The sequence below is a fragment of the Rhodnius prolixus genome, unplaced genomic scaffold (genome assembly GCF_049639745.1).
Source record: "Rhodnius prolixus isolate KJV_2025 unplaced genomic scaffold, Rpr scaffold_23, whole genome shotgun sequence".
Classification (NCBI taxonomy): Eukaryota; Metazoa; Arthropoda; class Insecta; order Hemiptera; family Reduviidae; genus Rhodnius; species Rhodnius prolixus.
In genome coordinates, this window is record NW_027411627.1 from 729,262 (window position 1) to 746,200 (window position 16,939).

General features: G+C 34.0%; 1 protein-coding gene across 1 annotated transcript; it reads right to left on the reverse strand.

The window, feature by feature from the left end:
• Window positions 1-7,468: 7,468 nt before the first annotated feature.
• LOC141459831 (protein takeout-like) lies at window positions 7,469-15,470 on the reverse strand. Its single transcript, XM_074139354.1, has 6 exons — window positions 14,649-15,470; window positions 11,076-11,162; window positions 10,106-10,256; window positions 9,061-9,197; window positions 8,777-8,926; window positions 7,469-7,688 (listed from the first exon to the last, which is right to left on the reverse strand). Exons 1-6 carry the CDS (start codon window positions 14,722-14,724, stop codon window positions 7,522-7,524), a joined length of 768 nt encoding a protein of 255 aa, XP_073995455.1. The 5' UTR covers window positions 14,725-15,470; the 3' UTR covers window positions 7,469-7,521.
• Window positions 15,471-16,939: the final 1,469 nt, after the last annotated feature.

Below are 16,939 nucleotides of genomic sequence, written 5' to 3' on the forward strand. Positions count from 1 at the left end.
CAAGTCATGAGAGTATTTTGCACCAGATATTTAATTAAAAGTATTTATATTTTATATATGTGTCCATTTTTCATTGTGGGGCTCATGCTGACCACAACTGTGCACACGAAATGTGTACATAAGTTTTTACTTATTAGCGTAATTCCAAAAAGAATCATATCTATTGCTGCGTACAGTACAGAGTATTTGCTAAGTTCTGCTAGATGTTAAGTACTACTCATTTCTCTTTAAAAGAGTTTCTCATTCAGTTATTACAAAAACTTTGTTTCCACCCCTTCGTTTTCTGAGAGTTTTCTGGTGATTGTGCTTCCCGAGGAGAGAGCTATTTCAGTAGAATGAACTATCCTCACTGTCTAATAATAAACTTAAATTTAAGACGCCATAAATGAGTTGCTAAAATTTGGAGTTTAAAAGAAAATTCTTTAACCATAAGTATCAACTATGCATTTTATCAGTTTATTCATATTTTTCACGAAAACTGTAGCCAGAACTTGGTCTCTACATTACACGTAGTTCTTTAACATTTCTTTAAGTAATTTCGTTTAAGAAATCAGCGATTGAGATGAATACGTTGTAAAGAATCATTGCAGCCTAATGTACAGTTCTAGTTAGAGATTAATTAAATATGTTGACCGTCCACGACACCTAATTGGTAGTTGGACGTAAAGCCCGCCTGAAAAAATAGGCAATTACTTTACTTTACTTTAAATATGTTTACAAGTTGTAAGTTTGAAGAAAATAATTTTCATCGCTGAACCTTGAGAATATTAGTAGAACAGAAAGTGTGTTGGTAATCATGCCAGTTTTTGCCCCCTAAAAATAAATTTAGATAACCAGTTATAACCATTAAGAAGATTTTCTTGTCACAATGAGCTCTTGTTGGTGTTCGTTTAATTGATAAACTTTAAACATTTTCTCTTGGAATTAATAATTTAAAAACAAAAGTTATATAAATTACTAAAAGAATAATTGATTAACAATTCTTATTGTGTTGATAACGAAAAGTATTGTTTTTTTGTATATTCTGGCCAATCACGGGCCAGTAAGAGTTCCTATTTGCGCAAATTCAAAATGTACACGCTTCTCCACTATGTTGGCTGCCCACGGTAAAGTACCTACCTTTATTCATTCTCCATTATCATTGTTTTTTTTTTATAAACACTTTAATGATATGTGTGTACGTCTGCCAGAGTTAGGTAATTAATTAAGTGTGAGTTCGATTCCTCGTATTGTATTATGGCACTGTGTTAGTTAAGTACGTACAATGCGGGCCAACACTTTGCGTACTCTTCGTGGACTTGCAAATCAATTGCCATTAGTTTCCTTATTTGCAACCTTGATGTACTGTCGTCAGTGATTATTCATTTTTCTCTTCTTCCAAATTAAAGAAGGTACTGCAATCGTGCAGATATCCGGTTTTGAGGTTCTATAAAGTACAGCAGAGGATACGTCCAGTTATTAATATTAATATTCAATATTAATAGAAAATTTTAATATTGTAAGATCCAATAAGAATTGCAATAATGGAGTAAGAGAAAATTGTCATTTCAAAACGATTTGTTTAAGAAGGTTCCCTAGAAAATAGTTACTGGAGGGGACGGCCAACTGTAGACAGACAGTGATGTTATTAATTTTCGTTTATTGATTTTTTTTATTATAATTTCCGTAATGATAGGTTAACATTTTGTAATTGCAAGAACAACCATACAGTAGTCTGGGCGTCACAATGAAAGTGATTACTTTCACCTGGCTGGCTTCAGGTGAGCAGTCCGAACAGTACAACGGAAGAAAACGACTAACTAGTTTCCTTTTCTAGCCATCTTCCGCTGTTTTATATGTACGTATTTCCCTAAACAGTTGTTAGTTGTAGGGCATTCTTAAATAATTAGAATTTATTTGCATCCCTCACTTTTATTAATTAATTTTTTTCTGCAATCAATAAATAACGAACCCATTGTTTTGCTAATTTAATTTTTAATATTAAATTATAACCTTTTAAATGTAATGAGAAATTTTAGGCGTCTCTGTCGGTAACCTATAAGAAACCTTCTTTCTTGCATTCTGGCAAAACTCTACGATGCAGTGCCCAGTTTCATGCGATACTGCATATTTTTTTAGAAAATACTCATAAACTTTAACAATTTTTTTAAAACTATAGATAACTTATAGATAGCTGGCACTCAATACACTACCTTATTTAGCTTATTTACCACTTCCACTTATGGAAACAATTGTGTAAATACAGTAAAAAATATCTAAATAAATAATAAACAATTAAAATATAGCTTAGATTTTTTTAATTTTTATCGGAAATGAATCCATTAATCTTGAACTTAGCCTATACAATAATACGCCTCGTAACTCAACATAATTGGGACCAATTGTAGCGTTCCTTAATCCAAGTGAGCAGCATTTCTGCCCAATCGCATTCATTGTTAGTGTTGAGCGTCAGTTTTATCCAGACAAGAATGACAAATGTTTATATTAATGGACGAATCGACCCGCGAAGTCCTTATCTACAATACTGTACCTTCTAGAGCAGTGGTTCCCAACCTATTTTTCAACCCGGGACTCCTAAAGAAATTTCACTGGAACCTCAGACCTCCTGAAATTTATATTTTGCTCAAGGTTAAATATAACAAAAAGAAAAAATCAAACATATGGAGTATATAACAAAGAAAGTATACTTTACAAAAAATAATAATTTCCTTGAAATATGTGCAAGATAATAATATAATAATGAAAAATATTGAATAATAATAATATCTTATTATTTACCTGGACTTTTAACGCAACCCCGGAATATCATCTCGAGAACCCCAGGTAGTACGAGCACCCCATGTTTGGAACCCCTGTTCTAGGGCTCCCAGAGGCGTGTGCCTCTTCCCAGCACTCTATCAGCGTCCTCGAACACTCCAATCTAGTCATCTGTAATTTTGTGTAAATACGTAAATTATTCCTCTCCCAGTTATACTCTAACCTCTATTACTCTCATCTCCCTCAGTTTCATCTCATTCACTATCTGTCGCCCATGTAATTAAAAAAAAATCATTTAACTTGAAAAAAGTGTGGTAGACATAATATTTTATATGCAGTCTTGCTACGATCATATCCTTGATCATAAAAGTGAAGTCTGCTAGATTCAATCGTTGTATTTTTGAATTTCCCGTGTACTTCTGTTGCCTCATACCGATCAAAAGTTCCCACCCAAGTTATTATATTTTGTGTTCACGACTTTTGGCTGGATTAGAGTTTGTAAATACAGTAATCGCTTCAGAGCCAAGACATGAGAGGGGTTCCGCTGGAGATTGTTCTGAATAGTAGTTTTGATTTACAGTGTAAATTGGATGTGCCAAAGTTTGCAACCTAGATGCGCTCAATGTGAATGGAGGCAGTGATACGACCAAGACGTCGGCTTAGTTGGTATTCAGACCAGGCCGTGGAGCATTTATCTCAGGAGTCATCCTGTTCGGGAAGAACCTGACAAACACTGACGTCATTCATACCGTTACGTGATTGTCATCATTGATTGGATTGCTTTTGTTTGTAAGTACAAGCTATTCATCTTTAGATCGCTGTGAACATTTTATTTCTTTTAAGAGGCATCCTTAGACAGTGCAAACTCTGGCCCCACAAAATAGGTTTTCTCATTTTCATTTTGAATCGCAATACTTCCTGATATCTAGCGGAATAAGATAAAGTAAACAGAAAGCTTGTAATACCTAGCGTAGCGTGGTTATTTCATTTAGGTTAGCAGAGTCGTAGTGACTCCAATTTGTGCCCAACAAAGTATAAGTGTTCCAGGAGGGTTTCCTTGAAGAGCCAACACATCTATTAAGTTGTTTTCTGGACGTATTTTTTTTGAAAAAATTCCCTTCAAGCTTCCTCAAAAAGCTAGAAATAGATTTGCAAAAACTCAAAAATTCAACCACCTATATCTCAATAACTATAATCACTAAACCAATGCTATAAATACCAGTTATAGAGCTTACTTTTCTCTACAGTTCCGGAATTAAAACCATTAAAATCGGATCAATACGAAAAGAGATGTAGAGGTTTGAAATTTGAACGATTTGCAAAATCTCGAAAATTCAACCTTCTATATCTCAATAACTATAATCACTAAACCAATGCTATTAACACCAGTTATAGAGCTTACGTTTCTCTACAACTCGGTAGTGAAACCATTAAAATCGAATCAATACTGGGCCTTTCTTAAGAAGCTGATGGCCAGCCTTTGAAATCTTGCACATTTTGAACAATTATTGTCAATGAGAGAAAACAAATTTTTTTTGGGCTAAAAAAATTGAATTAAGTTTCTGAAAATAAGCTCTTTTTCTGAAGAATGTGATTGGTAGGCTGCCTTGGAACCTAGTAAGAGCGGTACGCTACTGCTTATGTGTTTACATGTAAGATCTAGGTAACTACCTCCCCAGATCTCTAGCACAGCTCCTAGAGTCGCAGCAGCAAGTGAGAAATCTTGGAAATTCCAGTCGGTAGAGATCGTCTAGCGGTTTGATATGGGAAGGGCTTGTTGGGAAATCAGCCCAAATTTAGTTACCCACTAAAAATTTAGTCCAAAAGCTGCCGTCGCCACCACAGTCACAGAAATGACGGAAGAAAAGCTGAGCATGAAGAGTCTTGGAAGGCAGGAAGTTATCGAACTCAAAAGAAAGAACTAGCTCGCTGAAAGGGTTTTTCACGAGAATTTCTCCATGTGAAAACACTAAAATTTGATATTATTTTAACTCTTACTTTAAGTAAACAATGTCTCTATTCCAGGCTAATTGCTAATTTAAACTAAAATATTGAATGCCCTATATTTCTGTCTGAAGGACAAAGGAAGGTGTTCTAGAGGACAAAAGGACAAAAGCGAACGTGTTGAAGTGCACGCAGTGAATGTCCGTTGACGTCAGACTGTCATCTGCTGCGCTGAATGCCTAAGCATTCCTTGTTACACGCTTGTGAATACTGTTACTGCAAGACCTGGCTGCCCTGCAAGTGTTCGATATTTGCAGCTGATAGGTTAGTTGTGATTTAGTTACTCTCCTCATTTTCCGAATGTTAGAGTGTTTAATCACCTGAAAGCGTTATTTAAATTTTATTAGAAACTGTTTAAATTTATAGTCTCTCCATTGCTTTGACGTCATTGCATCCACAGCCAACTAAACTCTACGACAAAATTGAAATTTTACCATTTTTTAAAGTTATCGCAATAATGACTTCTATAATTTTAAATAAATCAGCTGTAAACACAATCTATTTTTTCTTACTGCAATTTTATTGATTAATATTATCGAAACTTGGGATTTATACTAAAAAACTTTGTTAGCATCAATATTCTGTTAGGTTTACCACAATTTTTTTTATAATCCAGGGATGGCGAACCTTTTTGAGGCGTGGGTCAAATTTTGTTCTTTTTTTTTTTAGTACTAGCTCTTGGGTCACTAATGCCCATTTGCACAAGGGTTAAGTTTAAAAATTTTAAACTGAATATTTTCAAAACTAAACATCTTTAAAATTCGGTTGACGGCTTAACGGGTAAAACGGGACGAAACAAATGACTATGGAAGTCTCTCTTTTTACAAACATAACCTTACAAAAGTGTGTTTTATCTGAAGAAAAATCTAAATATGGTTATTTGCTTTGGGTTGTCGATTTTTTTTAACAAACAAAATATGAGTAAAATTATACATTTTATTTGATATTTTGTAATCACTTTTACTTTATTTCAAATACTACAAAAGCATTTGTCGTCATTTGCGTTTTAGAACTGTAATGATCAAACTAAAGGTTATAGATGATAGCATTTAAATTGCTTTTGTGTCGATGCGTGATTAAAAATAATATAGATAGAATATAAATTATCCACAAAATTAGAAAATCTAAATCAACCCGCGTAAACAAACAAATGGTTGCCTAGCAACTGTGGGTCAGTGAAAAAGCTTGCGCGGGTCAGTGTCTGACCCGCGGGTCATAGGTTCGCCATCACTGGCCTAGTCTGAAAACCGCTTTTTAAGGCAAATAATCGCCGAGGATAAAAACTTTGGATGTTTTACCATAAGCTGTGATGAAATAGTTGTTTCAAGAGACGAACAGATTGGGAATTGAGTTCCTATTTCTACTTGCCGAACATGTATCATACCCCCCACCCCAAAATTAAGTTAAGTATTAAAGTCGCTGCTACCTGTTGCGGGAGTCTTTGTGAGTTCGCTGATCAGACGCTAGAAAGCGGGAGCTCCTTCATGTGTTGCAAACTTTGCCTCAATGGATTGAGGTTGCAATTATATATATGTATTATATAATTATATGTATATTGTACATATATGTATTTGTTTATCTGGAAATTTATGATGGCGTATTAAGCATCTTATAATACTTCTAACGGATTACTGCTATCTTGATATCTTACTATCTTATTTATCTATACTTAATACTTCAAAAATTCGGATTTGTGAAAAATAAAACATCTATTCAGTTTTCTATGGCTAACAGCGAAAGTAGGTTCTTCGTAAAACTAAGTTGGGTTAACTTTTATGTTGCCATGGTAATATTTACACAATAGGAAATGTCTAATGATTACAAAACTTTTATTTTAGAACTATTATATGGTTACATTTCCTTCGAAATCCTATTAACTGTACCAATTTTTTTTATAGTGATACGTTTTTTCTAGGATTTCTCCATCAACTTTGTGTATCTATTTTACAGCCTCATAGATCTGTTAAGTTTTTTTTTCTAGAGGAGATGTACAACTTTTCTGTGTGTTGGAACTCCAATTTTACATTCTACCTTCAACATCTACAATTTTAAGAAATATATTCCATTGATTCAATCGTTTTAAAACAGTTTTGAGAGTGATTCTTGGTTTCCATGTAGGGGACCAGTAGATCCTAGTTATTTATTTGGAACTTTAGATCCCGAAGAGATTCTGGACTTGTGACAGAGATATACTGTTGTTAAAATTGGAATTGCATATAATAAGAGCAAATATGTGCATTTCTTTTTGTACAAAATATTCTTTATTTTCAGCAATATGTAAAGTAAAGTAGTCGTCTATTTTTTCAGGCGGGGCTTAACGTCCAACTACCAATTAGGTATCGTGGACGGAGGCGAATAGCAAACTTACTTTACTGTAAATCTCTTTTATTAACAATTAAATAAAATCCAAGGCCTAAGACCGGGAATCGAACCCAGTACCACAATACATATTAGCTTTACTGAATATGTAAAATCATAACTATGTCAATTTTAAATAACTATTCTAGCATTCTATGGTTTCCAATTAATGAGTTTAGAATTCATTTAAAGATTGTATTACATTTAGCTTTAATGAAATGATTATTATCTTATTATTTAGAGATGATGGTGGATTCATCAAATTCACTTAGTTCGTAGCAAGAAGGGGTACAACTCCACTCAAGACTAGATCAACATGGAGTATCAACATGGCAAATAATGGCATCCATTCTCGCATAAATTATCACAGGTAAATTTTATTATTGTAAACGTTACAGTAAACTACAGTTCAATATTGACATCGGGCAAAATGGACTGTTTGGGCGTGGATAGAAGTACGTTGTTGATAACTATTTGGAATATGTCCTGGAAATAATCCATAATTCTGGGTTTCAACAGTTTGTACAGCTCAAAAGCGTTTTCGTTTAGAAAAGTATTCAGGCTTGTTCCTGCGAACAAAGAAATATGTTAAGAAAATAATTATCTAGATTATTTGAGAGACAAGAAAAATGAATTTTCACTGAAATTTCCCACAGGATCAAGTGAGAGAACAACCGCATGCAAAGGGAAACAATAAAAGCAAACAATTTCCATTTTTTCATTGGTTTGGTCAGTGATCTTTCGTCGTAGACATCATTCTCCATCATCGAATTATTGGAATATTGTGGGACCTACTACTGGAAACAGAAAATCTGTGCCAATAGCTGAAACCGAACCAAGAGTCTCCGCATTTTAGTCCAGTGCACCAACACTTCAGGTATTGTGTTAGTGCGCCAGGACATTGCGGAAACCGTGAGCACAGGAGCAGCTACAGCACAGTCCACTATTTCCTCTTACTTCCTAACTTCAGGCAGGATACTGCTTTCCCGTTTCCTCTCTCACAGCTCTATCATCCCATAAATAATGCCAACAAATCAATAGTTTGTGCACCATCCTGGAGGTATCTAGAAAGAGCTCGCCCCTAAGTTGTTCGAGGTGTGAGGCTGTTAAAGGAAATTATGCCGAGGATCATTCTCACCCTTTCCTTCTTCCAATAAAACGTCTTCCAATAGATCGATCACAAATTCCTGATATTTACTGATTCTGTGACCATGGTTGGTGGAGTTTGTATTCCTACCTTTCGGGACAACTATCTCCTCTATCCCGCAAATTTCTCTTCCAAGTCTATTTATTATAGGGAAGCTCGGCCCTCAGTCTAAATTACCTGTAGCTACAAGAATTTCCGTAAGTTTTCGTACACTGTCTTAAAGAATGGCTTTTTGGATTTTCCCTTCCGAAATTTGGCAGTCTTCCTCGAGCTTCCTACTTTTTTTAAAGTTATCCTAGTTTTGAAGCCATTAATGGAGACACTTGCAGCATAAACTGCACTCGCAGTTTCAAATCCATGAGTGTTGTCCATTCTGCCAGGTCTGCGTTCTAAAACGTCTACCTCCAGGGCCCTTGATCCTTATTTTCATTAATTTGGCCTTTCTAAACAACCTAAAGAAAGATTTCACGTCGTTAAACATGCTAATAAAACAATTATTATAATTATTACCTAGTTTATTGTCACCGTCGAACAATCGGGCAGATTCTACATTAACTTCCAGCGGCATGACGTCTAATCCCAGATGGTCTACTTGCAGGTACTCTGTTCCGTTCAGAGTCATCACAGTTACATATACGAACCAGCCGGATGTCACCTCACCTTAATAAAAATAATATTAATAAAATTTAAGAAAGTACGTAACATCATTAAATTAATTCAAGAGAACGTCACACTTTCTTCAAGAAAATTCTGATTTAAAAAGAAAGAAAGAATTGAACTGGTTGACTACTTACTCATGGTGACGTTGAAGTGCCCTTCACTATGCAATGGAAAGAATGATATATACCCTTCTGTTGTGTAGGTACCTAAAGCCGTGATTACTGGTGTCTTGCACATTACCTCAATTTTACCTTCGGTAATACTTTTCGACCTTAAAAAGGACATGAGAGTCTCCATTAATAAAGTAAACTGTTTACGAAAAAATTACTTGTATTTATTTAGGCGAAAAAAAAAATATTTGATATATTAAATATAGATTAATTAAATAGACAGTATATTAAATATGAACCAATTGCAGGGATTCTCAGCTTCACTTCGTTATTGTGTCAATTAAACAATGAATTTACAAAATAACTACTTTTAATGGCAATCAAAAAAACATTGCAGCAATTATTATAACAAAAATAGGTAATTCTCGTTTTTAATTATTTTATAATATTTATTTTGGTAACAGTCATTAGACAAAAACACAACTTTATTTACGGGAGGTAATTATAACCTTGCCAACATAAACAATTACTATTGGTTTACAAACTTCATTCTGACCATTAATCGACACTTAAATTAATAATAATTTTAATAACATTACATTCGATTAATTTTGTTTAATATATATTTTAAATATCTTTGTGAAAAACTGCTCATCAATTACTCCCATAATTTTTATGTTTAATAGCGTTTATTTATTGATTGCGCTGTTCGTCTTTGTCGGGGTTTCCGAAATTATTAAGACTATCGTACCTGTAAAATTGCTTCTATATTTCAGTATTGAGACCATTTGAAACATTTTTTTTATAAAATTCTATTTTGAAGAGTTTTCTGGCTAAGGAAAAGCTCTAAAACGCCATTTTGATTTGGCCTTAGTAAATTTTGTTGTAAGTAAGAAATATGAACATCGAATATTGAGTTTGAAGCTAATTAAGATTCTTAAATAATTTTCCAGATATACCGAAACTAAAACTTCTGTGTTGTTAGGCTGGGATAGCTACATACACAGAGTTACCTAGATTATTATGGAGTGTTATTACTTTTATAAGGGAACTAAAGACATATACTTACTTAACTAATTGCACCTGAGTGTGAGCTGGTCCCAGCACTGTGGCGTCCTTCAGGACAATATCCAGCGTCATGTTGCCATCATCATACCTGGAGCTGATTGTAGCCGGAAGTTCCAGTGGGTCTAGTCTTGGCAGATCTATCCGTTGCCATCCTTCAAACATAATTCATCTGATTAACATGTTCAACTACAAAGTTATATAGAATACCACGTCAGGTCCCCAATCTGGTGAAGAAATCTTTCTTAGTTTCATGTTATTGAGCTAACAAGGTGAGTTACTGTCTTGGGCTATAGAGTGTTCGGTTCGTTAGAAGAAATAACGATTACTGTAGATACTTCAGGAGACCTAGAAAAAAAACTATTTCGTGGTGGGACGCTCCAAAATTATTTCATCATTTTATTTAAACCTTGTGTATACTCCCAATACATGAGCGTCTTATCTTTTTAATAAGAAATTTTTTTTTCAAGAAACTCCATTTATGCGGAGTAATTAGGAAGGAGTACAGTTGGATCTGTAGTGCAGTATCATCTACTGGGTGTTCACTGAGCGAATTGTGTTGGCGATTTGGAAGAATGTCTTATTATAATGGAAATGCGACTGTTTAAAACGTCAGCTTTTCACTACAAATTCAATTTTTTCGAAGGCTTCATTTAAACTTTGTCATAACATTTCAATGACGTATGTTTATTAAGATAATACTTCCGGCATAAAATGTTATAGATTACTGTGGGGTTCAGGGGGAGCTGTGATATTACACTTCCTTCAAAAAACATTTTGTGGTAATGCAAATTGGTGCTTTAAAGATTTCGAACTAAAATCCGCTTAGTTAAGTGTTTCCTGTAGTTATTTAAAGTTCAACTTATATAAGATTACGTGACCGTCGTTAAAAATATTTTGTGTTTTTTGTATAGGCGAATAGTTCATAATTATAGGCGAAAATAAGTAAATGATGAAATAAATACAGCATTTACCTGTTTTAAGTTTAGCCAATACAACGTTTAGGTTGTCTATTATACACGAATCTAACCCCAGTCCTTTGCATGTTCGTAGAGCGCCATCTATACAAAAGAAGTATGTAGAATTACTAACAATTAGCTGTAATTGGAGAAAAAGTACATTACAAAATTATGTAAATTCAAACTGTGTGACAGTGCAGTCTTGCAAAGTTTAATAATTCTTTACAGCATCTCATTATAAACAAGAAACATAACGCTGAATTCCTGGATTATTTCCTCTCAAAATTCCCCAGAGGAAAAAAAGTGATCTGCACACTCAATAGATTTCTCTGACTACTTTACTCCAGGTTTAAAGTTTGTAGGTTTTCACAAAACTACAAATTTCAAAACATATCGAACTGTTATCCTGTTTGTTAAACTGCAATTCACACAAGTGACACTCTAGTTGGACGCTAACACACTCATTTTGTCCTCACAAATCAGCTTACCCAAATAGCCACATTACAAAATGGGATTTCTGAATTTTTCACATATTTTCCAATAGAAAAAAAAAATAGCCCATTATATTTATTTAAACGTGGAGTGCTATTTGCTAATATACTTAAACAATCACCTTATATCCGGTACATTTTATTTTCAAGTGTTTCAATAGGAATAGATTTAATATGAAAACGTGTTTTCGAATTTTTTACGGTGACGCGCAGTTAAGGAAGTAAGCGAAAATTAACGTATTTTCTTTGAATCATACTTATTTGTAATTTTGAGGGAACTTATAAATAAAAGTGTCCACTAAAATTCAGTTTTAGTTGAAAAATTTTATGTTACAAGATACAGAGTTTATACGTTATATTTTTATTTTCTTCCTTTAAATAACGAAAAATTCCAGAAATATCATTTAGTTCGAGTTCCACTATCAGATCCGACATCAAGCTTTTGGATAAAGATGCCAACACACGTTTTATGTGACCGATTCGATTTTTTAGTTGTTTTTTTTATGATTTTCTTTTTTTTAAAAAAAATTGTGGAGGTCCACGATTTCACTATTTTCACAATATCAATACTTTTTTTTACTTAGAACAAGGGAAGGTTAATATAACCTTACTCAATATTTACAATAAAATAACCTTGACTTATGAAGCGCAATTCCTTGGCAGTGGTCATTCAAAAAAAAGAAGTATCATTGTTTTCATCAAGTGAAATCTGATGAGTTGATACTTATTTTATCAATAATATTTTTATTGTATTTTTTACGACCTTTAATTTTTGTTTATTGTATATAGTCGTAAATAAATCTTCCGAACTTCAATCTTGAAAATTGTGTATTTCTTTCTCATTCAGATAATTATGGTTCATGAAAATCAAGAGGAAAATTGTACGGAATTACAGAACTCTTTCGTGACTTTCGTTACAATAATCTCAAGTTCTACTACTTTAATTCTTCTTCAAAATCTGCATTTTTTTTAAACAAATTTAATTTGTAAAATACTTGATAACACTGTTCATTGCCCTGAAATGACACATTAGTGGGCAGTGTATCTCCATCTTTTCACAGAACAATACATATTTATTATTAATAAAATCAAATGAGAAACTAAAATTTAAAATTATGAAAACTTAGGTTAACTGGCAGTGCCTCTTTAAAAATTGATTTGTTACTGTTGGGTGTTTATTTTTTTTTAAATTGAAAATTGCTCAAAGTTTTCATTAAATCTGTTTCACTAATTGTTGAAGTGATCTTTTATTTGAAACATTAATCTAAAATCTAATCGTCCGATACACTTTGGCAGATTTCTATAGAAGACACATGTGCGTAATTACTTAATTGTTTTTTCCCTCACCTCCAGCTGATTGTTTACGAAATATTTCTATTCGATGATCGATTCATCAAATTCCGTGGCCTTCTATAGGTGCACAGATTTATTTTATTTTTACCTGGTATCTAATATAGGAAAAAACACTGCTATTTCTTCTAATTGGCCAATTTTCTTTAATCTGTGGCTGTTTCACATTAGATTCTTAGTTGGCCACTAACACTAAACAATATTTGCTTACTTCATACAACTTCTTCACATTTTGCTTTGTTCACTATTCCGATTAAATACAATACTTATTTTTTTAGAATTTTTATTTTCTCTAACTAACTTTCAATGATGAATTGAAAAATTGGATGAAATACTTCAAAAAAATGTAAAAGTAGTCTATAAAATGTAAAACTAGATAGATAACATCTAAAATTACTTTATTCAATGAATATCTTAGTAGATTAGCTCAGATTAGCACACAGATTTCCATGCCCGAGATCCCGGGTTCGAATCCAGAAGCCGGGATCTTAATTTTTGTTTTTTTTAACCATGCCGATGATAGACATTGTCGTCCAGAAACAAAAAGAACACTGTCTTAAGGAAAGGGATTAGCTATGCGGTTAGCGAATTGGATTCCCACGCGGAGGTCCCGAGTTCGAATCCAGCTGCTGACCCTTAGATTTTCTCTTCCTAGTAGCTTCTTACAGCTCACTGGCCGGTGATGGACAGTGTTGCCTGAAACGAGAGAACACTGTCCGGAGGCCGGCAGTGCACTGAAAAAAGCTCCGAGCGCCAATAACCTTAGATGTTGACACGCCTTAAATTAAAAACAAATAAAAAATAAATATATACGTATATGTGGCTTAGGAAGCAGTGTAAACAAAAGCAGTGCGTAGTTGTGACAGAGAACTTATTCTAATTAATTCATTTTCATTGTAGTTTTTTTTAATTATTCTACTTAAAGGTATTCCATTAGTAATCTTAGTTTCATCTTAGCACTTGAAATGTAAATGTAGAAACTATTAAATTTAAAACTTTTGCATAAAATATTTCTGCTATCATCACATTACTCATTCCATTAATTAATTGCTAATTGTGTCTATTTTGTGGTTGTGAGTACAAAGAGTTGCACTTCTCAATTTAATTGAGTAATCTGGTGTTTTAATTTCTATCCTTGAATATATTTCCTACTATTTGTAATGCTTAAATAAATCTCGAACTTAAAGAAAAAGCAAGAGAGACCACTAATGAATTGCGACTGAGTTTTCTACTCAAGATTCTGCTGGTGCTGAGTGAGATGGAAACAAGAGTTCAAGTGAAATTGTTTTCAAGAATCTGATCAATCAACCTCTAATGATTGGTGAAAGTTCGAAACTTATCAGGGTTACCAACCTACGACGGATAAAGTCAGCAATATTTTCCAGCATTGCAGACGTAACCACATTTTCAACGTAGAGAACATTTTCTGAAACTTCTGTTTTTTTGTTTTTTCACTCTAGGTATCTCAAAACGGAGATATCAGGTGAAAATTCTAATTAGAAAATTTAAAATGAGCGCTACAATGTCCTTAGCTGGGAGGAAAGTATAAGATAACAAGTTCTAAATGTTCGCTGAAGTGTTTTTTTTCCTAATAAGACCACGCCTTATCGCGGGCAAACGCGCGTTCGTTTTCCTCTGCGAGAGATCTCGTTAGACTTTACTGGGTCTTTATTATCTTTGTGTGTGTGTGTGTGTGAGGAGTAGGCTCATTTCAGCAACTATCCCGATAAATTAAGAATGTACTTACCGTACGTGGATGCTGCATTTGTATTCGCATAAAATTGGTAGAGAGATAGAAGAACCAACAGCTGAGTGCGGCACATGTCTTCAAAGTGGTAAGGTATCAGTGGGACGATAGCGAACTGACGTACGTCTGGCCTACCTCAAGGTCACGGTCCCTACCCTGGTCAAAACATTCCTGGCTGGACTGGCAGCATTTAAATCTGAATGATTTTTATTTGATTTTTAATATTTATTTTCATAATAACAAAAAGTAAAAACTCAAGCGGAAAGGTTAATAATTATGTTTCTCTATCGTTTATCAGAGATGTTCCAAATCTTTTACACTTTCCCTTGCTGAATTTTAGCATTCTCATAATCATAGAAAGAGAATGTATAACTATTACACCCAAATTTTTAAAATTAAGGCTTCTTTAAAATTCTAGTCTTGAGGAATACTAAATATATCCATTTGTGTCAGCAAAAATTCACGCTGTTTACAACAGATGATAATGCGCTATCCTGTACTCGATGTTCCGAGAAAAAATGCACAAATTCAATAGAATACTTGAATTAAACTTTTAAATATAAAATTTAACTCGGTAATTTAATTTTATATTTAATGTCAATCATCAATCAAACATCAATAGACTGCAAACACTCCAATCCAAAATACTCCGCCGCATAGTAGACGCTCCATTTTATGTTAGCTACCACATAATACATACGGATCTCCAAATTCAACTCATCTCCGAACTTGCCAAAATCCGATATAAAAATTTTCATCAAAAACTCTCACTTCATCCCAACCCTTTAGCTGGAAACTTGTCTTCAACTACGCTACCCTCCAATCCTCGAAGACGGCTGTGGCGCCGTTGGCCCCTTGACCAACTGGGTGATTGATGGCGGCCATCACTGGATGACCGTCATTCACGTCTGCCACATTATTTATATATATTTATCTCATTTACTTATTGTACCCTGTAGGTACAGGTGTAAATTTCAATAAATTAATGTAACTTAAAAAAGTGTAAAAAAGTAAGTGATAATTTATAGGAGTAGATTTCCATTTCTGTATCCAGGTGGTAAAGTGTGGTTCTTTGCACGGCCGTTGAAACAAATATTCTTAGCGATTGGGGCCCTATATGTTGGTCCTTGAATGCATCAAAAATCAGAATTCCAAGAAAGCTCGAAGAGTTAGGTGTTCCACTTTAATAGTTATTCTAAAGCACGATAACTACTGAAGTCATTGGCGCCTTCACCCTTTTTCTGCGCATTGTTAGCCTCTCATTGTCGACAATTATTATGTGAGATGCTCCTGAGAAGAGAAAATCTAAGGGCAGCCAACTGGATTCGGACCTGGAATCCCCACGTGGGAATCCAGTGCACTAACCTCTGAACTAATCCGTTTTGGTCCTGTTGTTGCTTCCTACTTTAAGTTTTGATCGAACTCTATCACTCAGAAGTGCAACTTTTTTGATGCAATTTTCTTGATTATAACTCAAAAATAATAAAACTAATAACAATTTTTATCATTAATGCTGCCACACCCTCTCCTAGATTATTAGCGAACTTCGAATGAATCATATTTTAATTTTTAATTATGGAAACAAAAAGAAAAATCAAAAGAATTATTTTCCGTAATTAAATTACCAAAAAAAGTCAGTATTAAAACTGTCCGGTAGGACAGTTGTATAAGGGTTGATCGTCAAAAACTGCACGAAAAAGCGTAACGTTGAAAAACACCCAACTTTGACAATTTTTTTCTCTTTTTCTATAAAAGATAAAATTCCCAAATTTTCTTTAAAATATAGGGCAAACCCTCCTTTATAGCTGTAATTTTTTTGCAACCACCCAGATCTAATAGGTTTCGAGAAAAAAGTTGCTGAAAATGAGCAAAAACGGCTTTTTCAAAAAATGTTCTTGTTCTTGTTCTTGTTGTTGTTGTTGTTGTTGTTCTTCTTCTTCTTGTTACCTTTTTTGTAAACAACGTAGCGCCTAAACGCGTGAACCGATTTTCATGAATGAGGTGTCATTCGATTCGGAATTTTATGTAGATGTGCCTTTTGAGGGTCTCGATCCTGTACATCGAATGGGAGAGGAGTTAGCCCCCTTTATGTAAGGCCCCCTCCAAAATTATTATTACTAATTACTCTGTAAATCTTAGCCCGATTTTGATAAAATTTGGTAGGATGATAGGGTTAGGGCTCCCCTACGTAACATTAAAGCGGCAATCAGCTCTTACACTTGTTAAGGGGAAGTATAGGAATCGTTTCAAATTATCGACACGTGAACCGATTTTCATGAATGAAATGTCAT

Bases quoted from the DNA above. Each gene is read 5' to 3' on its own strand.
- LOC141459831 (XM_074139354.1), bottom strand. From the start codon at position 14,724: ATGTGCCGCACTCAGCTGTTGGTTCTTCTATCTCTCTACCAATTTTAT. The intron at 10,257-11,075 runs GTAAATGCTGTA...TTATGTTTGAAG, and splicing joins ATTGGCTAAACTTAAAACAG to GATGGCAACGGATAGATCTG. The intron at 8,927-9,060 runs GTAAGTAGTCAA...ATTTTTATTAAG, and splicing joins GCACTTCAACGTCACCATGA to GTGAGGTGACATCCGGCTGG.